This window comes from Apteryx mantelli, chromosome 18, assembly GCF_036417845.1.
Source record: "Apteryx mantelli isolate bAptMan1 chromosome 18, bAptMan1.hap1, whole genome shotgun sequence".
In the NCBI taxonomy this organism is placed as follows: domain Eukaryota; kingdom Metazoa; phylum Chordata; class Aves; order Apterygiformes; family Apterygidae; genus Apteryx; species Apteryx mantelli.
In genome coordinates this window covers 5,357,495-5,382,334 of record NC_089995.1, presented here as the reverse complement: position 1 = coordinate 5,382,334, position 24,840 = coordinate 5,357,495, and the positions used below count along the sequence as shown (strand labels likewise).

The following is a 24,840-nucleotide window of genomic DNA, read 5'->3' as shown; positions in this document are numbered from 1 at the left end:
GTGCTTTCGGTCTGCCAGGAGAGAGAATGGGGGACAGGATTTCTTCTGGTATTAGTAGATTCTGCCACTCACAGCTAGCTCGGAGAGGCAGCTGTAATAAGGCCTCTTCCATGAACGTCACGTGCAAAAATATCTATATAGGGCAGTCTAACCAAACCAATGTACTGGAAAACAAAACCCATCATCATTGTTTAGCTGTGGTTTTGAACACAGCTTGATCCACCTGCCTTGTGCAAGTACTTATGTACTTTGAACCTACCTGGCGACTTGCCTATAGCTAGAACTCTTAAGCTTTATCTCCATTGCACGGTGTACTCGCACCAGCAGTCTGCGTAGCTCCCTAACGACTTACCTGACTGGACAGATAAACTGACGGCTACTGACTCGGCACACGCTCACTGCTTTGCTCTGCTCCCCTAACCATCGCTCACTTTCTACACAGCTCCTATCCGAAGCTTTCCAGCAGGCTGACTAACAGACTTTCAATTCTCAGGGCTTTCCAAGTTCACTTGAACAAGTGGTTTCTGCTCCCTAGAAACAGACAGCAATTACCTTCTGATCTGGTGATCTAGAAGATTTATTTCTTTCAAAATCCAGCTGTGGCTGTATCCAGTGAGACAATTCTTCAGCTGAACGCAGGGGGAGGTTTAGCCAGCCTTAAATGCAAGGTTGTAGCTATGTTTTTTTACAAGACTACAAGAGCAGCGTGAAGGATAAATGTCCATCAGAGAAGATCTGCGTAAGTCAAAAAGGTTCATTAAGGTCCTTTCATTTTGTTTAGGCTCTTTAGAAGTATTCAGCTGTTATGAACTTAGTGATGCTGGCTGCCAAACTACTTGCTGAAGATTGTGCTACTGAATTTCAGCCCAGTTGGCGTGTAACTAGGGCACACACAAACTGCAATGGCAATTTGTGCGATAGGAAAGTCTGTCTGCCAAGGAGCTGCAAGAATAATTGGAGATCTGAGGGGAAAATCTGTCCCAAAGAAAAGCAAGTGGGATGTAAGTAGAATAGGCAGTATGTTTATTTGGAAGCTTAGAGACACCAACTTTAACAGAACTAGAGAGAAAATACAGTACCTAGATACAAGAACGCTGGCTGGTGATGGTAAGTAAGGAAGTATTACTTAGCTGGGCAAAGGGGGAGGCTTTCTTAGGAGGGTTTGTGCCTAAGGGAGTTTGAGAGACAGTTACCTGCAGGATACCTCTATGTCAATCTAGCCAGTTACTTTCCCACTAACCCACATTCATAAAATGATGTTTCTTGATCTGTACTTTGGAAGGGATTTTTCCTTAAATTTTGGTAGGTGTTTGGGCTTTTTTTCTCTCTAAAGACAACACAGCAGTTGTGAAGTTTCTAGAGAGCTGCAAATTTGCTAGCACATCACCGAGTCCCCCAGCTCTTATTGGTGATAGATCGGCACTGCAGGTGTTGTTTACAGAAACAGTGTTCCCTACAGATAGCTCATTAAATAGTGCTACGCAGGTTCATAGTTTAGGGCTGTAGTTTTGACCTTTTTGTTGTTGTTGTTAAAGGCTTCTATTCCTACCTGTATCAGTATTGCAGACCACTGATATCTGAAAGAACTGAAAACTTATCACCAACTAACTACTATTTTCTTCCTCTTTAACCAATAGGCCAGCTGAACTCTGTTAAAGCAGTACAAGATCATGGTGATACTGAATAATGCCTGAACCCTGTCTCAAATAACACTTTGGAGGTCATTACTGCTGAGGAATTACTTCAGTCCTATACACATGGCATGAAATCTTAAAATAATACCAGCACAAACTTGCAGGTATTAAGTATCTATCCATTACCTGGGCAATACAAGAAGTTTCTCAGTATTTTTAGGAAGATTACACTTCAATTGCAGGTAGCAGGTTAAGATGCTTCTGTGCAAAAAGACCTGTGTTTTATTTACTGAGGAGTATCAAAAACAGGATCTCCTGATATCAGGAATAGGCACTCATACTATCGCTTGTGATAGGGACTTGAACAGCCTGACAACTACCTTGAGAGTGCTCTGGCCATCTCCCCAAGCTGTACATAAGTGGTCAGCTGTACTTTCATCTCCAACTGATGAACACTTGTCTCAGAGCGTGGGATTGTTCTTTGTGAATATCCCTGTGCAAGAAGAGAGAGGAGAGGGAAGCGCTTCTGTTCATGTCGACCTTCAGGCACTTCAGTTCTCCTGATGTTTTTAACGCTTGGATTTTCATCTTTCTGGAGATGAGGGGGAGGAGGAAAAGGAAAAAGAGCTGGAATTCACCTTGACTTCTCTTTGGCTTCAGCTGTCATACATGTGTAGAGTCACTATCAGGAATGGAATATTTTGTGTGCGCCTCCACTGAGACTCGAACAACGCTGTGACTTGAGGGGCAAAGGCACTGTCATGATGCATCACTACCCTGCAGGCATTAAAGTAACTCTGTGCAGCTGCTCAGCCAGAAAAGCTACTCAGATTGCTGAAGTCCTCTCAATGAGCTGAGCCCAAGGCAATATTTTAGCAGGAAACTGCCTCTTTAAAAATTAAAAGGAGTTATTTTTGCATCATTTGACTCAGAATATTTCTAAACATGTTCTATTATAGGTCACTGATGTTGCCAGAACAATAATGAATTCGCAACTGATTCTATTCAAACCAATTCCTTAAAAAATACAGAGAGCTTTACTGCATAATTCCTTACACAAATACACAGAATAGCCTGTGGTATACCTATAAAAAACATGGAATTGGAGGGTTAGCTCTAGTTCCAGCATAGCAGACAGGTGATATGCAACCTACACAGATTTTAACAAGTGTCTCAGCAGCGACCAACAAAACATGACTGCTTACTTCAGTCAAAGACTTTTCCTGGCTGAAATGACACAAAATTAGCACGAGGAACTTCTATTTATTTAGTGTTACTGTATCAAATTCAATGTACCCTTCTGCAAGACAGTTGGATAGAGGACCTAAAAGTGCAGCTACATTTAAGTCCAGGAGAAAACTCCAATCTCTTCCTTGTGCTGTAGTGTAAGAGTCGACTGATGTTAAACTTAGTTGATTTGTTCCACTGGACAATCACCGTGTTAGACACACCCAGCGTGACCCAGTGTGAGCAAGCAGACCTAGAAGGGACATATGGTACGATGACGTGCTGTTCCAAAGCCGAGGAGAAGCTGATCGGGTGGAGGAAAGTGCGCCCAGAATCTTGTTGGCAGTGTCAGAGTTCTCTTCTCATACCCACACCTCTTCCAAAATAAAGCTTGTGCATTCTTGCAGCATAAAAGAGAAAGCAGGCAAGTGGCTCTTGCCCCTCCATATCACACCATTCTGCATGAGGCCACAGCAAGGATTTGTACATCACCATAAAAGCAAGATTTCCCTTTTTTTTTTTTTTTTAAGCATACTGTGGTAGACACTGAACCTATTAACTGAAGCATGCTTAGTAGTCAGCACTGGTTCAGACCATCTGCACCACTCTCCACTGTTTAATAAATGTGCCTTTATCTTCTTTTGTTGGACTCTTTCTCATTTCCCATGATCCCCTAAGCAGTCCTTTTTTTAAAATTCTTTTTTCTCACTTGCAGGCATATGTGACAGTCTCCCCAGAATCACATACAATGACATTAACGTTCCCGTATCTCAACTAGAAACATCTCCTCTGATGCACCCTAGGATCATGTTTGATCTTTTTCATCCTGTATAGGATGGCCTACAGTCATCCTATAGCCAACTTTATGTTTTGTTTGGGGGGTTGCTGATAGAAATACATATTATAGAAAGATTCAAGAAGAACATATGTATTCAGAGCAACAAATACAAGATAACACCTAATGGCTGTATTCTGTTGAGAATGGCTGGAAGGTGCTATGACTGCTGGGAAGCCAGAAAGCAGTTAGTTGCAGTATTCTAAGATGGTATAAAACCTAACAGAAGTATACCTCAAGAAACAGAAAGGAAGGAAAAGAGCTTGCAAATGTCACAGAAGAAAAAAAGGCAGCATTTAAACACCTGAGACGTGGAGGAATGTATGGCCCTCGTTTTACCATAAATACAGATAAAGATTTTTTTTCTTTTTCAAACTGGAAAACGTTTTCAATGACAGCATCAGACTACCTTGAAGATTCTCATCTATTTTAATCAGACTTCTTTTAGCACCTGCTGAAATCTCTCAGAGCTCAGGACTGGCTTAAACACATATGAAAAAGGCCCCGTGGCACGTATTCCTTGACAGCAATCTGGTCTCCTTACCTCATAGAGCGTAATGACGCCATTTGTCTCATTTGGAGGCTTCCACTGAACATAGATCTTCTCTTCGAAAGGTCCTCCCTGGATGGATTCCAAGGGAATGGGTCCAGGAACTACATAAATAAAAAACCTGTGTTAGAAGCTACCACCATTTACCAACCACCAGCTCCAGCTGCCACACACATGAGAAGACACCAAGAGTCCACCCAACTGCACGTTCAGAGCTGAGGGGAAAAAAACCCTCCATCCCCCCAAGGCACTACCATTGGGCTATTCTCAACCTTTGGTTCAAATAAGAAAACCATAATGCAGCCACTAGGTCATAAATAAAATCATAATCCATGAAGAAATGATGTTATCGTCAATATGCCCTTATTCCAGCACAGCACAGCAGCAATAGATCACTGAGCACCTAACACAGAATCAAAGACTACAGAAAGTGAATTTACAAGAGTTTATCTAGTCAATCACCAGAAAGTGCTTTCCTCGCATAAACACATAAATTTGTTTCCTGATCCCATATAACAGCACACAATAATTGCTTAATTTTATGCCAAGTTATGCATTGATCTTATTACTTCCAAACATCAATATTCCATTGCTATATGCATTTTTTCTAATTTTCCCTTCCATTTAAATACTAAACTGCTAAAAATTGTGCCTTTCAAACACAAACTTCAACAAATGAGCCCAATTTATAATAGCCTCAAATATAGCTATTTACACGAGGGCAAATAATAGTAATTAACATTTTGCAGACAAAGATTTGTGAACAGAAGGTGATTTAAGAAGTATTATTTGCACTTCTCAAAGAAAAGTCCCAACGCGTGAAGATGCCAGTCCTGCTTCCACAGGTTGTTATACTACTGGAAATTTGTTCAGAGTATGTCCAAACAGCAAAATGCAGTAAGATGCAGAGACAACTTAGCTAATTTTGGACAAACTAGATCTCCAGTAACATTCATTGACCCATTTGGCAAAGCTACACCTAAACTGGTCTGCACTATTTTTCCAAAAGTCTGGTCAGTCAGAGAACTGGGAACATAACCTAGGATTGTCTCTGCAATGGAAAGGAGTGATGGCATTGCACACTATTTACTCCTAGCTTCAGTATGACCTTCTCATCATTTAAATGCCTCATCGTCTGTACTCTGTCCTGAGCTAGATTCCTTCACATTCACTGTATCATACATGTGCAGCCCAGGAACTTCCAATTACAGATCTGGCCACTCATTAGGACAAGTTATGGCTCAGCCACCAAATAAACATACCTGCGTCGACTCCTAAATTCTCTCTTTGAGTGTCTGGCTAAACTTCCGGAGGCCAAGACAGGGGCCCCTTAGGTAGCACACGGTAGCTAGGCCAAGCCATTCCATTAGCACCCTGAAATTACAGAAATGCCTACAGTAGCTACAGGAATGACGAGTGAAGTTAGAGCAAATCTTGCTTTAATCCCTTCCCTGTCCTCAAAAACCTTCTGGAGCAACCCAGAGAGATTTCCAGTAGAGCTGTGCTCCCTCCAGGAAATAGTCAACAACTCTATGGCTTCGACAAACCTACCACTCTCCCTCAGACACAAAACACTGCTCCCACGCACTGAGCAGAATACTACACCCACCAGGAAGCAGGATGTGTCCTTTTAACAAAAAGACACCCATGGAGGTCTATAAAAATCTAGACAGCATAGCCTCCTTCAGAAATTAGTTTCAATGAGTAATTCCAGCTCTTCTACCTTCATTTACCAGTGCTTTCCATGACTACCATCTCAGTTCATGCCCTCCACCTGGGAACTTCAGAGATGGGATGTACACGTAACACCTCCAGGCGTTACACAAAGGGGCACCCAGGATGGGACCGACGCCCTCCTTTAAAGCCACGTGTTCTCGCCTAGCTCGTAAGACTGAGGCATTGGGTATTTGCATTTTGCTCACAAGCAGACTTGTGCATTTACCAACCTGCGATCAGATATAGCGAATGGAGAGGCTTTGAGTACAGAATTATCTCACATTCTGGTTGCGATGCCACAGGATAGCTACATTCAGTAGGGAATTTAATGTGTCCTTCTTCACACACACAACAATAAAACTCCACCTATATAAACAGCTAGATTGCACCTTGGCGTAAAGATGCTGTTGGCCTGTGCCCCTTTATCAATATGAAAGGTTGATTTCCTTAGTAGAGTAACAACGTAAGATTTATATTTCATTATGGCTACAAGGTCAGCTGAAAATCCGTCTACCCAAGCAAAATTTTAATGCTGCAAAAGATAACTAAACGCACTCCCCCAAGCCGGTCTGATGAAAAACCCTGGTCATTTTTCTGAAAGATTTGCCATCTTCTCATGTCCCCTTTATGATATACTGGAACGCTAGAGCCGCTTTCAGCTGAGCGAAACTTTGGGCAGCACCTCCTAACAGCTCTGGCAGCGGAAGAGTGCTTCTTTTTTAACACATTGGACAGAACGGAGGCTTGCAGGCTACAAGAGTCCTTGGTCTGAGCTAGCAAATGGGAAAAATAACACTTTAGAGCTTTTCATCAGTACTTCCTGAAAACTACTCTTTTGTATCACGAATGGAAGAGTTAGCACCCAATGAATTAGTATCAAATGCTACATCCGGAAGCCCGGCATTAAGAAGAGATACACGCTGAAAAGGAAGACATTATACAGCTTTTTGGGGTAGTAAAGTGAAGCAAAAAGAAAATCACCAAATGCCAGAATTACATTTGCCCGTAGGAGAAAGGACGCCGCTCTGGGAGTACAGAACGTGACTCCTATAGAATTAAACCCACTGCTGTCCTGTAACTACCCTGCCCGGCATCTGTCGCAAAAACAAGCAAACCACCACAACTTACCGTCCTCCTCAGTCTGCACAACCAACTCCTCGCTCTCCATTTTGCCCTCGGGGTTAGAGAGGGCTAACCTCAGACTGATGGTCATGAAGGGCCGAAGGCCTCGCAAGGTGTAGTGGGAAGAGGTTTGGATGAGCTCCTCCGCTTCAAATTTTTGCTGGTTAAACACATACTGGTACTGGACCGTGAGATTGTAGCTGTGGCAGCGGGTCACCGCGTACCCAAAGGGCTCCCACTGCAAGGTCAGCTGCCGGGAGCGGATATCCACAACTTCTACATTCTGCGGTCCGTGGACTGGATCTGTGAAGTAAGCAGATGAAAAAAAAAAAACTTAAAAGAAGGCAGTCCTCCACTAATATGCCTCCTGCCACATGACCGGAGATCTGAGTACCTCATGGTCCTAAATGTTCTCACTGATGTAAAGGAATCCAGTGATATTTTTCACCTTTTAGAGAGAGGAACAAAGACATGAGGAAATTCAAGTCACATCCACAAATGTAACCTGAATTTTCATTGAAAAGCCCCTATCACAGGGCCCTGAACAGAGGCCAGGCTCCTGGTTCCTGCGCAAGGTCCTGGAATCCAATGATGGGAGCATGATTCCCATCATGTGGAAGTCGCATTTTCTTCCTTCTTACCAAAACAAAAACAAAAACAAAAAATGTATTGTCTACCTGAAGTGCCTAAATACCTTGGTGAGTTCAGCCCTAAGTGATGCAATTATATAGGAAACCACTGACAGAGGAATGAACGGAAGTCCCTCAACTTTTAATTCAGCTTCATAACTCTTAGAGCCTCCTGCCAACCCAAACTCATTCAGCTCAGAGACCAAAGAATACGAATATAAGAATGAAGATGAAGAGCATGGCTGTAATCTTTCTGCCCTCCCAGTACTACTGTCCCTTCAATTTTTAAACTCTCGGAAGACACTCTTGGCTGTTTTAGCAATGGGGCATATAAGCAGATTATACCACTCTTTGAGCAAGTTTTCTGAGTCATCTCAGCCACGTGCCAATAAAGCTTTTACGTCACATCGTATCAATGTCTTGGCCCCAACGAAGTTTTATCACTCTTTATTCTTTCTACAGGATCTGACGGAGGTAAAGTTTGAATATTCATGTGTAGGAATCATTTTCACCTGCTGTTCCTTAATTTATTTTTAACAGCATAACTCAAATGCTCTGACTACAGACTCTGCCCTTTACATAAAATATAAATGCACACCCTGCTAGACGTGCTGATATAAATGAATGAGGGAGCAAAATCAGTAAGTGTCTGAGATATGTCAGATGGCAGTAATACCACACATGCCACAGTTTGTTTATCTGACATTTCTTCAACTTGTGTAGTTTGCTTTTTTCTTCAATATATATCTATGCAATATGATTAGAAAGCATGTAATTTCACAAGAGAGTTTCTTGATTTAAATAACAATTTAAAGTATTTCACCCACTTCTCATATTTTCTCACAATTTCAACCTATGAAAAGAACAGAACATTTTAATGGAAACAAAAAAAAAGAACTCACAAAGACTCCCAAACACTAGCTATGCATTTTTGAAAGAGAACTAATGTGGAGAAAAAGCCTTCTAGTAATTCTTGAAAGTAAAGCACCCACCATCCACACTGACTTCAACTAATGCATCAGCAGAAAACTCACTATAATAACCAGAGTATTTCATATTACTTCCAAAAAACTCTTATAACTGACAATGGGAAAATAGCTATGAGATGAACACCACTGTAAATATTTGTATTGCTACACACACCTGTGAACACACTTTCAAACGGGATATTAAAGCTCGTGACTCATCTAGAATTCCAAATAAGCCATGTCATTCCCCCAGCATCCAGCAAACATCTCTTCAATGAGATTCTTTAGGGCTGTGTGTGCCAAAAAATCATAAATTCAAAAATTACAGAATATATGGATACATATATTTACTTAGCATAAGCGATAATCATTCATCTCCTGTAAAACCGTTGAAAGAACAGTTCTGCAGATGACTCGTGTGGGTAATTAAGGTGAACAAAAGAATGGTTCTGTGAAAACTTTCAGCCTCCGAAACCACAAAGGTAAGCACAAGCCTCCTTCCAAGACGCATCAAAAAGAGAGAATGCCCCCCCCCCAAAAAAAAAAAAAGAAAGAAAAGATGCCGAAGGCTTGTCCTTCAGCACGCTCTCCACTACGCCAAGTAATCAGCTCCAGACCCCAACGGGAACGTGGCTGGGAGACAGCACAAACGTCCATGCTAAGACAACTCTGCAGCTGAAGATGGCAATTAACCCCCATGTTAACGTTATGGTGTTTTTTAAATTACAGTTATTTTCTTTAAGTCAGTCATGTTATGGAAGAACGGGTAATTAGAGGGTGCTTGGTTTATTGATGTCAGATGTGCTGACTCCATTGGTGGGCAAGGAATGATTCTGATTCAGCATCAACCTCATCAAGACATAATGTCCAAAACCCAGACAAAAAAGTCTACGCAAGATTACTTGCATTTTTTAGCTTTCTGTGTCATCTTGTTGTCCACATTTGCCTTTCTCTTTCTTACCTGCAACAAGAAGTCTCAGAAGCTGGCTTGTGTCGTATCTCTAAACCAGTTTCTAATTATAATTCAAAATTTTACTGTAAATTCTCTCAGATATCGCCTGAGGCCTTTCTTTGGTTTTTCAACTGTTGAGTCTTCTCATTAGAATAACCTGCCTATTAACCGCAGATGGGTTTGAGTCACAAAGCGAGAAGCTAAAATAGCAAACCTGCTACACTACAAGTCTGTATCACTGAAAATACAACGTTCTCCAAGAACTATCTGTTCTCAGGCTGGTAGTCTTAAAATGTGAGATTTTTCAGTCCTGAAAAAAGTGTTTATGATGCAGTAGTTCACAGCGAAAGCAGCAATGGGAAGCAGGATTCAGATATGCCCGTAGCCTGAAGAGTCTCCAGGAATAGGTGCAGATGGGGGGAAGAACTTGATTTGACATCAAATGGCCTTCTAGTTTCTTGAGCAAAGGGGGAATAAATAAATACATAAATAAAAACTATTTCAACTTTAGCTTCAGAAAAGAAGAAACCAGACTGGAACTAAATCAATGAATTGAAGCAGGGCCTGGGGAGTTTTATATTCTCTCTTGCTCCCTTCTCACAGTTGCAATCTCCTTCTGCTGAAAATTGAGACCATATAATTTTGAATGCGTTTTCCACTCTGATTTCCTCTGCAGCATGAGCCATTTTTACTTGCCGTCAAAGATGAGATTTTGTATTGCTGTTTTTAAAGGATAGTGGTCCTACCATTTTGTCCATTTAATTCCCTGTGCATTTTAGCCTTCTAAGTATGCATCCTTCTGTTTCAATCTTAGTCTCAGAAGGTGTTAATACCTACCCCGGGATTCTACTGCATCACATTGCTTATTTTTCATAATGTGGTAATGACTTATTTTCCCCAAAACAAACAAGAAAAATAAAAATGTTTATAATTGAGCTATAAGCCTCTGCTAATGGTAAATATTTGCAGACTGGAAAAACTGCTCCATTTCTCTACTCTTGGAATTATAGCTTCCAAATGAAGCAATGAGAATCCTGGAAATTATTAACCTTACACTTGGCTGCGTAAGAAAAACTTCTAATGTATATCTCAACTTCAGTTGTACAAAAAAAAAACCCTACCAAAGCAAGACAGAAACAGTTTGACTCAATTTTAATGCTTAGGGATTGCATATTTTAAGATGTCCATGCAGCCTGCATAAAACTGAAATTTCCAAGTGTCCTGGGACCTTGGGGAAAAAAACAAAGGAAATCCTTAACAGGCAGCAACAATGAAACAGCCGCCACTGACCTACTGCAGCTAGTCTTGAACCCATGCAAACAACATCACAGTCTCTGGGATTTCACTGTGCAAATGCTGTATTTTTATTTCAGCCTGGTTGAACTCTTAGATACATTTTTAAAGTTCACATCATAATCAAGGATTGAATAACACAATATCTCCCACCAGCGCTTCAATATCTATCATTGCTTTGGCAGGCTGCTGCAAACGCTTAGCAAGCCAGGAACCTGTCTGAAGTAGTTGTGATGGACAAGTGGTCAGAAGGGAAACAACGTGACCCACAGGGCTTCAGCTACGGTCTCAGTCCTTAGGTCCATGTAAGCAGACACTTTTGACTCAGGGACCTGCAGTGTTCAGGGGCTGCATCTCCAGCTATCATCATTTTACAGAAAGTCCACTTTTGCGGCTGGTTTTGTTCTTTCCTTATTGAGTGTTACAGATCTCATTTTGTTTACTGTAGTCTTCTGGCTCAAGGTGAGACACAGAAAGGCAAAGGCTGATTTAGATTATTAACAACAGTTGTCTCTGCTTTATACCCCTCCATCCTGGGAAGAAGATAGGGGAAAGGAAGTAATGGCAAAGCACTGGGGTTTGAATACGAAGCTAAAGTTGAGCAGAAAAGTTAAATAGAGACAATCAGTTGATGCCCTTCAGGTTAACTACTTGCTGCAGGAGCCTAATTGCAAGAAATTGTTGCTGTCAGTAAAGACACGGCATTGAGCAGAAGATGTCCGTATTGCTTGGAGGCCCCGTTGCCCATGTCTTCTGACCCAATAGAGAGCCTGAGGCAGAGTTTATCAACGGTGCAGGTGTCCACTGATTAAATCCTGTCTCCCAGCAGTAGGTTACAGAGGTGGAGAATGCTCAAAGGGAAGAAAAATGAGCATGACAGGTGCAGTAGCTTTCCACAAGTCCTAAACTGATGCTTTCCGATAAAGAATGAAAATGTGTGCGAGCCTGATTCCTGCCTTCCCCTCAACACACGCACGCATCAGAGCTTATAGGCCAAAGCTGGCCAACTAGTATCCGGGCACCCCAGCAAGGTCCACGGCCCTTTTCCCTAGGCAGACTGTAACAAATAATACCAAATTTTTAGCAAGAAATACCTTCTCATTTTCTCCAGCTGGGAAAGAAAGTGGACACGTTTTTCCATTATTTGTAAGGCTATTAGAACTGTGCAGCCCATTTCAGGATAGGTCTCTATTAAACCTCCAGAAATGAATTTTACTGCTAGCAGAGGCTGATGCTGCAGATTTCAGGCACATGCAGGGAGCCCTCCCGCACACCTGCACTGCCTTCCTTCGCGGTAACTCTTTTCTACCTGTAAGTGAATCAGAGTCTCCAGAGGTAAACGTTAATGCAGCCCGCTCATCAGAAAGAGCCTGATCTCTTCGTGAATCTCTCCCAGATTGTAACTTCAGCCTTTTCAGACGAACACTGAGAATAATGCCACTCTGTACGTTATTGCTGCCGGAGCAAATTAGAATGTATCTGTCCTGCTCACTCTTAATGGTAAAGTCGACAGAGACGGTTGCTAAAAATTCTGTTGTTACAGAGACATTTTCAGTGTGGCAGAGAGATTTCTGCAACTAGTAGCTACTAAAGAGATGGAAAATTTACTGTTTTAAAATTAGTCCATTTATTTCTCATCCTGTATGCAGACTGAGCCGCGCAGTTTAATGCCAGTGGTTGCACTTCCTGGAATTCACTTGCAAAGCCAATGAAAGCCTGCAGCTTAGAGCCATCAATTTTTATCAGGGTATCTAATGATATGTGCAGTTTTCCCTTCTTGATATGTGTTCCTGCTGAAGAAGTCCTACAGAATACAAGTATTAGGACACCAAAAGGCTTCTAGATGCATGTAAGAGTTCAAGGAGCGTTGGGCTGTTTGCTTTATCTGCTTTGAAGGTAGACAGGGAAGGAGCAGTCCAAACAAATTTGAAAACTCTAGGGTTGGGTGCCCATTCAGAGATCTGTCTTAAAGGCAAGGAGATGCCTGCACACATTGCCAGTAAGACCAAAAACTGTGCTCTCCCAGCTACCAGCTTGGTACAAACTCTCTGCATAGCCCAGAAAATACTTAAATTCATTTCCGTTTACAAAATACTGATTTGGTAGCATCACAGAATGGCACTTGCTGGATTTGAAAACATCACAAAATATTCCACTCCCACCACAGAGACAGTGGCTAATTTTCATGTGACAACACCAAAATCTGTAATGAAGGTGACTCGGCAGTGAGAGCATGCTTCCTCTGAAGATTCCTACGTGTTTTACAAAGACCCCGCTCATGTGCTGCAGATGGAAAACCAAAAGGCAAAGTGATTTATCCAACAACAATTTGACTCCAGGGATCAGACTGGAGCTGAAGCCTTCTCTGTGTTGCCTTCCCTCTCTGCTTCCTTCTCCTCACTTTAAACTTGCTTAGGATGAAACAAGCCTAAGGAAGCAAACCTATTATCAAGAAAAATCCACAGCAAGACAAACAAGGCCAAAGCATTGCAGTGGTATGCCTTAACATACAATCCAGGGTAAAACAGCCAACTCTGCAGCGTGTGCTCTTCAAAGAAACACCGCTGGTGAGTTTTTTCTATCAGCTCCCTCTTATCGGCATGGACGTTGCAGAGAGACAGCCAGCTCCCTCTGGCCCAGGAGTGCAGCCCATCTTCTGCTGAGAGAGTTTCTTGGTTGAGCACCACAACTCCTACAGATGCTGCCCATCCTATTTCAAAGCTTTCCTAGCATGAACGTGGCATAAACAGCTTTTTAGGCATGACAGATAAAAACACTGATTAAATAGAGCGCACTAGTCTTCCAATACCAGAAAAGTCTCTTGGCTTTGCCCTTTTCTGCATAAAGAACATTTCCCTAACATTTAGAACTAAATTATGTTTTTTAACCAGTTTAAGCATCACTGGGCTAAAGGCAGAGCACGGACAGAGCTGCAGGCAGGTAATTATATAGAGAAGCATGCGTTGAGAAAAGACTTGCACGGAGAAAAGCGAAAGAGAAGAGAAGAATGGGTCTAACGCAATAAAATCACCGCAGAACAAGCAGCCGGTTTGTTGAGATACCTACAATCAACTGAAGCCCAAGTCATACACAAAGAAACCGGTGTCATTACAGCTGATGAACTAAAATAGGCCTTTTTGTGGCATTCTCTGAGAAATGAAGAGCCGCCCTGGCATGTAGCTGAATCTATTATAAAAGAAAGATGAAATAAGTTAGGTAATGGAGTAGGTGCTTAGATAAGCCAGGGACTGAGCTCTCCAAATGCTTGACATGATCATTTCACTTTAGCTCTCACAGCATATTTTCTCCAGTTTTTGACTGATCTGGTTTTGTTTCCATTGCAAATATAACTTTGAATTCTGCACTGAAAAAAAAAAAGGGGGGGAAATATCTGACACATTACAAAACTATTAAACCTCCTCTGCTCTCTTACTCAAACCCTGTTAAACAACAAAACCTATAAGTCAACCCAAACTGCCTTCGACTGGGTCCACATCTATCCAATGTTTAGAAACTTCAGCAAACCTTGCCATTCGTTATAAAATTCCCACGTTACAAAATTCCCCACGAAATCCCCATTCGTTACAAGTTCCCGCGGTGGCATGTGCCACCGTCGTGCCCAAAGCCGAGCCTGGGGCAGGGATGGGGACGCAGCCCAGCAGCGCGGGCTGCCAAACCCCCTTGCCTCTAACACACAGCTGGAGCCCAGCCGCCAGATCTCTGCTGGTAAACAACTACAAGGTAATGAAGCACTGCTTTTGCAAAAAGGTTTGTTTATTAACATCTGTTGAAACGTTTTTTTCCCCCGTTGTATTATTAAATGGTAAAAAGAAACCTTTCTTCCTCTTACACCTAAAACTATTGGTTCCTTAACAAACTTAAAAATAATAATTTAAGACAACAATAAAGGGTAATTACTGGTTTTATTAAAAACATCTATCATGGATTCGTATAACGGCGGTATTCCATGGCTGAGAATAAAACATACTTCACTGAGCTTTTGGATGATTAAATACAAAAGCATGATTAAATATGCTAATGAAAGTGGGATTATAAAGCAGGTAGATGTCTTGGTTTTTGGCAAAAAAAAAGAAACTTTTTAAACAAATTTGTTAATTTTATTATGCATAAATAAACTATTTATTTTGACTATTTATTTCATTATTATGCATGTGCATGTATTTTTATTACCTTTTCCTGTGCATGTTAACTGCTGTTTTCTTCAAGTGGAAATGATTAGAACAATATATAAACTAGCTTCTGTCAAAAGAAGAATGATCTCCATAAAAATAAATAAGGTAATCAAAACAGTAGCTATGCAAATGTTTAACTGAAGCTTCCTCTACACAGTCATGGGTCTGTTGAATCATTCTGAGCAACACTGGAGAGAAAAGTGCTGCTCTCGTAAGATAGGCTTTCTCTCATTTAGAACTCCAGTTTCTCTTTATGTCTGTGCGGTCTGCAAGAAGAAAAATTCTTTAGGTTATTCTGGAAATCTGCCTCGCAAAAACAAATTACAAAACGTAAAAGATGGTTTTCCAGTCTACTAGTAGATCTCTTAGAAGGAGCTATCAGTTGAGGAAGCACTGGCTTTCTGGGAGCTACCGAAATGCTTTAACTTAATTTAACCATTAAATTAAGTGGTTTAAAATACTTTAACCACTTGAGGCTTGCCTGTTTTTCTCAGGATCCAGAAGGAGCCGCAGTTCCCTTTCGCACCAGGTACCATTGGTCCTATGTGAGAAATCCAAATACACTAAGGACTAGCTGTTTCCCTGTATTTGGTAACATCAAAAGGGATTTTCTCTCTACACCATGCCATATTGGCTAAAGGGAAAAAAAAAGGGGGGGGTTTTCAATTGCTAGGAATGCTAAGAGCAGATAATTACTTGGGGCAAAGCAGTCACAGCCACATAAATAAGGTTAGACAAACGAGGGACAAGCGCTCAGGAGGAAAATGCACGGGAACGAGCCCATAGGACCAACGGGAGAAAATGGGCAGCTGGAAATTCAGCTAATGGAAAAGAGGACGGAGACGCTAAACCTGTGTCAACTCAGCTTTTTCCCCCCCAGCATTTCCCTTACCTAGATGGAGGCTTTCGAATCCCTGCGAGCAAGTACTGGTTGCAAAGTATTTCAGGGACTTATTTTTAGGAAGGCTATAAATACAATTTGTGATCAGCTGTTTAATTCTGATTCCACGCTCATGTCTGCCTTCCACGAGAGTGTTGAAGTCAGCAGCGCAACGCCATTAATGCCACGGATGGTTAAATATGATGCAAATGTACATATCTGAATAAACGTTCATCTCAAAATGCTATAGACGCCCTTTGGGATGGAAGACAGACAAAAGTTTGCTCTGGACAGGATCGATGCGCTGTGTTTAGTCCTGTAATTGCCCTTTCCCCAGGGTATGGTTGCACTTTTAACTCAAACAAAAAGAAAGTAGCAGAACTTCCCCCTTAGCTTGTCTGGTCCCACCGGAGGCCGAGCCTCTCCGGCGCCCTCCCGTAGGCGCCCGCCACCCCGCACTGAGCTACGGACAACGCGCACGTCTCCACCTGCCGCCAGAGAAGCTCTACACGCTTCAACCAGCTGTGTCCAACCATGTGCACGTGCCACTAGGCAGTGCCACCACTATGGGACCTCTCTGGGAACCGCCAGCGCCACGGGCCTGCCAAAGCCGCTGGGCAGGCGTTTCCGAACGGGACCCTTCCAGTTCTTGCCTCGAGGCTTTCTCCACCAACGCCTCAGCCGCAGCTCAAAGGCGCCACGGCCCTTGGGCGGCCCAGGGATCTGCCCCTACCCTTTCTCGGCATCAGGGAGAGGACCGGTCAGTCGTTAAAGGGAAAGAAAAGCAAAAAAACCCTCCAAACCAACAGACCCATCATGAAGGAGGAAGGAGTGCAGGGTGGATCCGAGGGGAAAGGGCTACGAGGGCCAGGACGGGAGCAGCGCTGCTTCATGCGGTGACCATTTACACCTAACCGGCAAGCCGCTAAGCAAATATTCTTAACGAATTTCACCACAGACATCACGCACGAGAAAACACAGATAAACCAGCTCTTCAGCGACGCTCTCAAGCCTACGAGGAGAACGTAGCTCCGAAGAGCCAGCACTCTTTGTGCAACCTGAACGCACAGGCCGCGGTGTCAGGATTACAGCAGCCTTGTTAATACTCCCAACACACGCTTCTTTAAGTCTCGTTTAATTCCAAGTCTTTCTTTTAGCCCAAGTGTATCTTTTTAAACTCAGCAGCCTTCTTTTTTTTAAATGCAACTGGATTAATTGCCTGCTCAGAAAATGACTCAATTCTAAATGATCCTAAATTGCTCCTAATACCTGTAATCTTTCTCCCGTCACGTGGCACCACTGTACTACTATAGGTTTCTATTATCAGACCAACTCGGGGTTTCTTCACTGTGTAATGTTCTGCAAAGCAAGAGGCATGAATCTGCAATAGTCTGGCCACGCTCATCAGGTACGGCTCCCACCGGCAGGCTAACGGCTCGGTGAACTCTCTCTAGGTTCAGCGTAGAGCCAATTTCATGCAGGATAATCTCTCAGGAGAGAGATTTTCATCTGTTTCATAAACTTTGACGGACTTTCGGTTTTACGGTTTAAAAAATGAAACAAGAAATAGCATTGCTATTTGCTAAGAATATCAAATTATTGTTTTCTTTTGCCCAATACTATCTGATAACAGAAAGCTGCACCTTCCCGTTCCTCAACCCCTATTTGCTGTGCAGGCCTGGACACATCCTTCAAAGCACCACTCAGCTCATCTGCACCACAAAGTAAGCGATTAGCAGCCAACTACAGTTTTACAAGAGTATTAACACAGTTTAATTCATAGCCATTGAAGGTGAAGCAAAGGGGAGGCTTTGCACACATGCACACGCACACGCGCACACACCCTCCACCCACCAACTCTACGTAGGGGAATGGTAACCAGACTATAGCTTGCTCGGAGCATGAAACTAGAGCCTGCCAGGAGGAAACTTTCTGCAGTCTTCAGGAGAGAAGAAGATGAAGGATGCCCGGAAGACTGACAGCAATGCAAAGCATGTCAGTACTCAGTTGGTAAGCTTTCATACAGAGTCCTACATGGATACGCTTATTTATCTTGGAACTAAAAACCTGAGCCCTGGTTTTAACGAGGACAGAAAGGTCACTCCTAATTGACCTAAAGGTCCAGACGTGGCAGTGGAATAGGTGGGGTCCTCATTTATGGGCATGTGGAAATGCAGAGGGGGATTTGCAGCTCTGCTGATTTTCTTCATATCTCATGGGTGGTGCCAGGGATTTGGTCTTTCTCTAGCTAGGAAATTAGCTTCGTAGCAAACAAAATGCTGCGTGTTACTGAGACCAATGACTAGCACGGAACAGAGGCAGCGTGTGCTTCCCTCCAGCTCCACATCTGCTAGTGGAAGATCCTGGAAAGGCCATGAGCCTGCCTGTGGATCACAGCTGAGGCAAAGCTGGAGCGCAAGGAGCCGTATTGGGTGCTGGGGGTACAGTGCCTTCGTGTTTGGGTTTGGAAACATGGAATGTGAATCAATGTTTACAGCATAACTTAAAATTACAGTGCTAATGAGCAACTTAGTCATGCCCTGAAAGTCAGGGTAAGGCTCATTTGCCCACATCAAGATCTTTGTACCTTAGAAAGCTTTTCTGGGCGAATAAAGCCTCTGGCACTGGCCATTTCTTGCTGCATATATTAAAAAAAAGAAAAAAAAGAACTGAAGTGGAAAAAAAAAGCAGTTTGTTTTGTTTTCGGCAACTATGGCTTGATTCTTTGCTGCCATGGCTTTAACAACAAGGCTAGAAGGAAGTAGATGAGCATTCATGTGCAAAAAAAAGCCTACGTTTTTAACAGAATCAGGCAGCTGAGCTCATTTCCACCCCATTAGGATCAGTCTATGAGACAGGGCTGCCAATGAAAGCGCAAGAGATTAGTTTTCCCCTCGCTAGCTTAAGCAATGCTCTGGGCGCCAAATACAGATCATGACACTTCTCAGGGATATTGCAAAGCTCGTGTAGGGAACTGATCCAGATCCTGCCTTTCAATTTCTCAACAAAGCCATTTTCACACAAATGCACCACTGTGCCCTGAAAGAGTTTGTTTTGAAATGGAAAAAAGGGAAAGGATGTAGATTCTCACCAGAAATCCAAATCCATTGGCTGAAAGTGTGCTGAGGTAAGCTAAGAGTTTCTGAGGAATGATAATATGTCACTCGACTTGTTCACTGACTGCTACCACAGCTTGGTATCACCAGTTTGCAAGTTGCAACAGCATTTATGGTGAGACACTCTCTTCGTTCACTTGATATACCGTTGAATTAATATAAAGTAAATACTGCATTCCTACTTTTTTTCCCTCTAGTATTTCTAGAACAAGTGCTGAGAGTCAGTTTGATGGCTGATTGTCCTCTCGCTGCTAATGATTTCCTTCTGTTCGGAGCAGAGGGCAATAGAGAAGGGCAGAAAAGAAATAGCTACTACTTTGCTATCAAAATAGCAATACTCCTATCAGAGATGTGCTAGATTTGCTCCCTAGATGGTCATAATTTATCTAAAGAAGTAGAAGATTGGAAATGCCAATCTCTACAAATATGGCATCCTCTCAGCTCCATTCTCTCAAGACTTAAAGGTACACTTTCTCTTCCTTCTCAGTTTCCAAAAACCCTCTATGAAGCCTATCCCCCAAGAGCATTAGAGTTACAAAGTAAAGCACTTAGATGTCAGGACAAGTTAGAATTAGGGTTGTGCATGCAATGTGAATTTCGACTTATTTGTGCCTATGCATTGTGATCACTCAAGGTCCTTCAGAGAGTTTTAAGTATCTACAGTATCAGGGGACTCCGAAAAAGCCCATCCAACCCCTTCGGTGTGCTAGTATATTAAGGCAGCCTAAGCCTTCCCGTAAAGGTAAAAGGGTAGGTACAAAACATATGTTCAGGCCTGATCATTACAGTGCCCAAGTATCTCCGTGCCTCTTGCCCATGGACTATTATAATGAAGTAATGTTTTTCCCACAGTAGCACTTCTTCTCACAAGTACAAAAGATAGATCTTTATCCCTCTGTAAATTGGATGCAAGAGTTAAAACAGCTGGTCAGTTCAATGGACTGACTAGCAGATAGCAGCAGACTGTAGTTATTCATGTCTTCAGCACTGATTTGTACACTGTGCAGGGGGCAAAGACATTTATTGTTAGCAGAACCACCACGAGACTTGAATTGTGTTTATGGTTGAGAACATGCTCTACCAACCACCTAGTTCTTTCACTCCTTCACTCCTCCTTGCTCCATATACCCTCCCACTATCAAGGTTCCTTCTGCCTACCTCAATGCAATCTTTTGTCCACTCCACTCCTCACTCCATTCTCCATTTCCTCAGATTCATCTGCTCCTAGGACTTCTTATTCCAGTCTGATTTGCCAGCCCATCCCAATCCACCCTCTTTCAGGGACTGCAGCTCCCCATCAGACAGGCTCCTGATCCCTGACAGTCACTAGGTCTCAATCGCAAACTTTGCTTATATGTTCCTCCTTCATCCTCAAAAAACATCCCAGTCTCCATCTCCAGTTGTTCCCCTCCACTTCTCCATCCCCAGCTGCCACAGAATCACAGAAGGACTGAGGTTGAAAGGGACCTCTGGAGATCATCTAGTCCACCCCCTGCTCAAGGTCCTTCTCTGCAGAGATGCTTTCCAGCAGGTCAGCCCCCAGCCTGTACTGGTGCATTTCCTCTTCCTGGAAATGGCTGGAGATTTCCAAAGCATTCTGGAGGTTGCTCGTATTTAACATTTCAGCCCACATAACGAAGTCTGACAGGCCATAAAGAGAAGGTCCTTACCTAGGAAGCTTCAGTTCACTCCTGCAGACAGTACCACCTGCTCCACCTCCAACCCCTCCTGGTGTTCTCTCTTTGCATCTCATTCTCAGAGTTATGGCATGGGGTTAAAAGTAGGTTATGAGGCAAACTTCCCATACAGTCAACTCTCATCAAAATTGTGCTTCAGGGAGCAATGCTCTATTTGTTACCATATTTAGACTATAAACTCCTGGCGCGCAGACACGGATTCCCTTTTTCTGCGTGCAAAGTAATGGCCTGAGGCGATGTCACAATATTGATCAGAGCACACACATGAAATTGGGCATGTAAAAAAAAAAAAAAAAAAAACCAACAAAAACAAAAAATGCACACAAGAATAATAAATAGAAAATAATATAAGATCCAAGCTCACTGGAAAACACTGCAGCAAAAAGGACTACAAAGGACCCCAAATCCTCTGCATGTCCCCGTCAAGCTAGGCAAACACTCAGCAGAGGAAGCCTGCCTAGCACCTGCCTGCGTTCTCACTGCCTCTAAGGGCAGCGCTAGCCCTTTGCTTTCATTACACCGCACATTCCCAGCAGAACACAGAAACAGAAAGACAGCGACTGGCTCTCAGAACCCAATTAAAATTTAGGATGTCAATCAAGAGAGGTAAAGAGCAGTTCTCGTTTTGTGATATTCAGAGAGCACAGCCTTATTCACTGTCTGCTTTCTCTAATCCAGACAGCACTGGCTGCATTAAATAGTACAAGGCCACCTAATGAAAACCTAACAGCTTGGGAAAGTGTTAGGTACCAGTATACTCATCAAAATAAAATTCTCTCCTGTGGGAGCAGTTTATTGATTTGTATATTTGACTCTCTTTGGGATTATTGTTCAATTACTTTTATCCTCTGAGATGAAAGAAGCCAAATGTAACATCAAAAGCAGATAAAAAAAAAAAGTTGCATGTTTCAATTTTTCTTTCAAATCTGCATAATATCCATTACAGATCCGATTTTCAAGAGAGCCCTCTGAGAGCGACAGCGGAGGGTAACTCCATCAGACATACAGCTCTCATCTACATTTTCTCTAATTATTCTGGCTGAAGCTAGCATCTTTCCTGTAAAGCACATATTTGTTCTTGAGCAAATGACAGCCTGCAGAAGCCATTTGATGACATCTCCTTTCATCAGGTGAGCTGCCTGCTAATCGTTGATATGATTAGCAATTTATCACCACTTATAAATACAAACACAGCATATAATTTCCACTGCTAACTTGGAGCACCATTAAAGAGCTTCAAGTATGGCGGTGGTCAAGAGACCATGAAAATGCCATTTTGCTGGTCTGCATTTGTTCTTCACTAAAAGGTTTTCATGCTCTGCTGGCTCACAAAACAAAAATACTTTTTTTTAATTTTTTTAATTGCAAACCCTCTGTTTTCATTGTGAGACATGGAAGCACGTCAGTTGCTTTTGGATGCACGCACCGTGATCAAGGCAGCACCTGCAGTCAGGATCTGGCCGTCTCGTCTGTGAAGCACACCTAACATGAAACTGAAGTTACAACTCCACGAGGATGATGTTCTAATGAAGAGTTCATTAGGAAAATAGTGTTTTATAATGGCATGGGCATTCAAACTACAGTTCGACTTGCAAATGGTGCTCACAACCCTCCATTTTAAACCTCATCAGAGCAGCGGCAGCCACATATCCACTGACAGCACTAACATGAGTATCGTTAAAGCTGGAGGCGCAGTCTGAAGAAATACTTGCATTTCCCAATTTGCATGTTTGACAAATATCTGTTTCCTCATCTCTAAGAAGAGCTACCCGTTTTGTTAAACAAACAGCTCAAGTAAGGCTCTTTATAGCTCCTGGCTGTGGTCTCTTATGGTAGACTATATGTTGGCCTACAGAAACGTGAGCAACGCTGCTCTCCGAATTCACAGTGCAATGAGCTTTAGCTATGGACTAGACCAAGAAGCCACTTTAAGGCCAGAATTAAATGAAACCCTGGAGGACTTCCAGACCGCTGCAGCTCAGTTTTTACTGCATTTGAGCTATTCACCTGCTCTGGCACTATTTTTACCTTTTCCAACAGGCTGTTGTAAAATCGGCTCTTTGCAAAAGCTATTTCGGACAAGGCTGGACTGCAAAGCACACTGGTTTTCTCTTAGTGATACAAGTGCAAGGGGTACATAGTAATGAATATTACCGAACTTCAAAATATTGGTTCTAGGGGCAATAGATTTTACCCAAAGAGATATTAGTGCTCCACCTCAACATTTAAAAAAATCACTTGAAAACTTGCAGCAGCGCATTTAAAGCCCATTAGTATGCATTTTCAAATGTCATGCTTCGAACGTGACAGCCAAATTCCTCAAATCAATCAGCCAAAGGGAATTATTTTACTCAGAAATTATGTGAAGAGAAAGTAGCAGAAAACAGTAAAATGTAAAATAACTTTACACTGTAACTTAAGCAACTAAATAGGCTTTTTGGAGAAGTAAGAAGCAACACACTATATGCATCTGCCTCATGGGATGATGAGCCGCAGAACATTTTTGTGGTTTTGGTAGTAGAACAAGGTTTGGGATTTTAACGTTTGATTTGCACCACGAACAGCGGCTGGGGAGCCTGCAGGCACGCGCGCGCAGCACCAGGCGCCCGAACGCCGGCTCGCTAGCTAGGTACGCCCTGGGTACGAGCAAGCACGGCGCTTGCCGACTGCGGTTTGTCTACCGGCGTCGTTTGCATCTGCGGCTTTGACGTCGTGCTCATTCTCCACTCAGTTTTCAAAAACATGCCTGCATTCGCTTTGCGAAATAGGCAGAGCGAGTTTCTTCAGTTAGAAATTCTGCCCCCGAGTACCCCCCTGCGCCCGTCTGACTCACGCCGACCACGTGGCAGAGCCTCTCCTAAATGCCGAGGCTGCAAAGACGTCCGTCCTGGCTAACGCTGCGTTATCCCAATAAAGTATATTTAACTTATTTAAAAGAAGACTAGCATGTGCGTGAATAGTTTGCAAGTCCTGGCCTACAGCATTCATGGCTTTCAGATACGCGAGGGAATGAATTCAGCAGGATATCTCCCACAATTCACCATGAATCATCCTGCCCTCCAACTCCAGTATGGCATTTGTGTTATTTTTCTTCCGCTTGTTTTACCCTCCAGCAATTGTATTCAGGTCAAAGAAAGACTTTTTCCCCCCTCCCATAGCCAGGGAGTCACGGTGGCACCTTCTGTGCAAAAGGACAGTCTATAAGATCAATCGTAGTGAAGAGCCACTTATTTTTTTTCCCGCAGGCCTCTCACAATTTGGGCTGCCCCAAGCGGCCGTCGACCCAGACCCACCACTGCTGGTGAAGCACCTTGTCTCAACACAAAGACGACAAAATAATCTGGTGACCCGATCCTCAGTGACGGGGGATATAGCTGAAGGATGGAGAAAGAGTCATCTACCTGTATTTTCATATTTCCTCTGAAAAATGAAGGGGCCAGGAGTAACCAACACAATATTAAAAAAAAAATACACTCTCCAGATGCCAAGAGAAAGGAGTCTTGACAGCATTCAGTACAATCCGCCACACAATCCGCTCTCTTTTTTACCACTCTGAAAGATAAAATGTTTTTCTGACATCTGCAAAATGAAAGTACAAAATGGCTTGTCCGTACACTGCAGGAAGTTCATTCCAGGAGAAGAACAACTATATAAAGTGCTCTCGCCCTCCTTTTGGTTTAAAACAGTTATAATTTCTGATTTGGAGCCACAGTTTTAATGAAAATATTGTAACTCACCAAGTCAAACATTACTCAAAATTCTGAACTGACCAACACAAATGAGTATTTAGAAGAAAATTGCCAGGACACAGTACAAAAACTAAACAGGAGTAAATCACATGGAAAGTGGAAATATTGTTACATAGCACATTTTGAAACTTCACCTGGAGTTCTGCACAAACCTGAGTGACCACGGTCATGAAACGGATTAATTCAGCATTGGAAGAGTAGGAAGGACACTTCTCAAAATGATCAGTAGAACGTGGTTCTGCTTTACACAAGGAGGACTGAAAGACCTTGGCTTGCTCA

The 24,840-nt window shown here is 42.7% G+C and overlaps 1 protein-coding gene across 1 annotated transcript in view; it reads right to left on the bottom strand.

Annotated features, from left to right (window-relative positions):
• Window positions 1-24,840, bottom strand: part of PTPRT (protein tyrosine phosphatase receptor type T) — a 342,887-nt gene that overhangs the window by 146,723 nt on the left and 171,324 nt on the right. The window contains exons 7-8 of the mRNA XM_067307983.1: window positions 7,091-7,387; window positions 4,241-4,350 (exon numbers count right to left, since the gene is read on the bottom strand). Coding sequence (XP_067164084.1) covers window positions 4,241-4,350; window positions 7,091-7,387 — 407 coding nt within the window. The remainder of the gene's footprint in view (window positions 1-4,240; window positions 4,351-7,090; window positions 7,388-24,840) is intronic.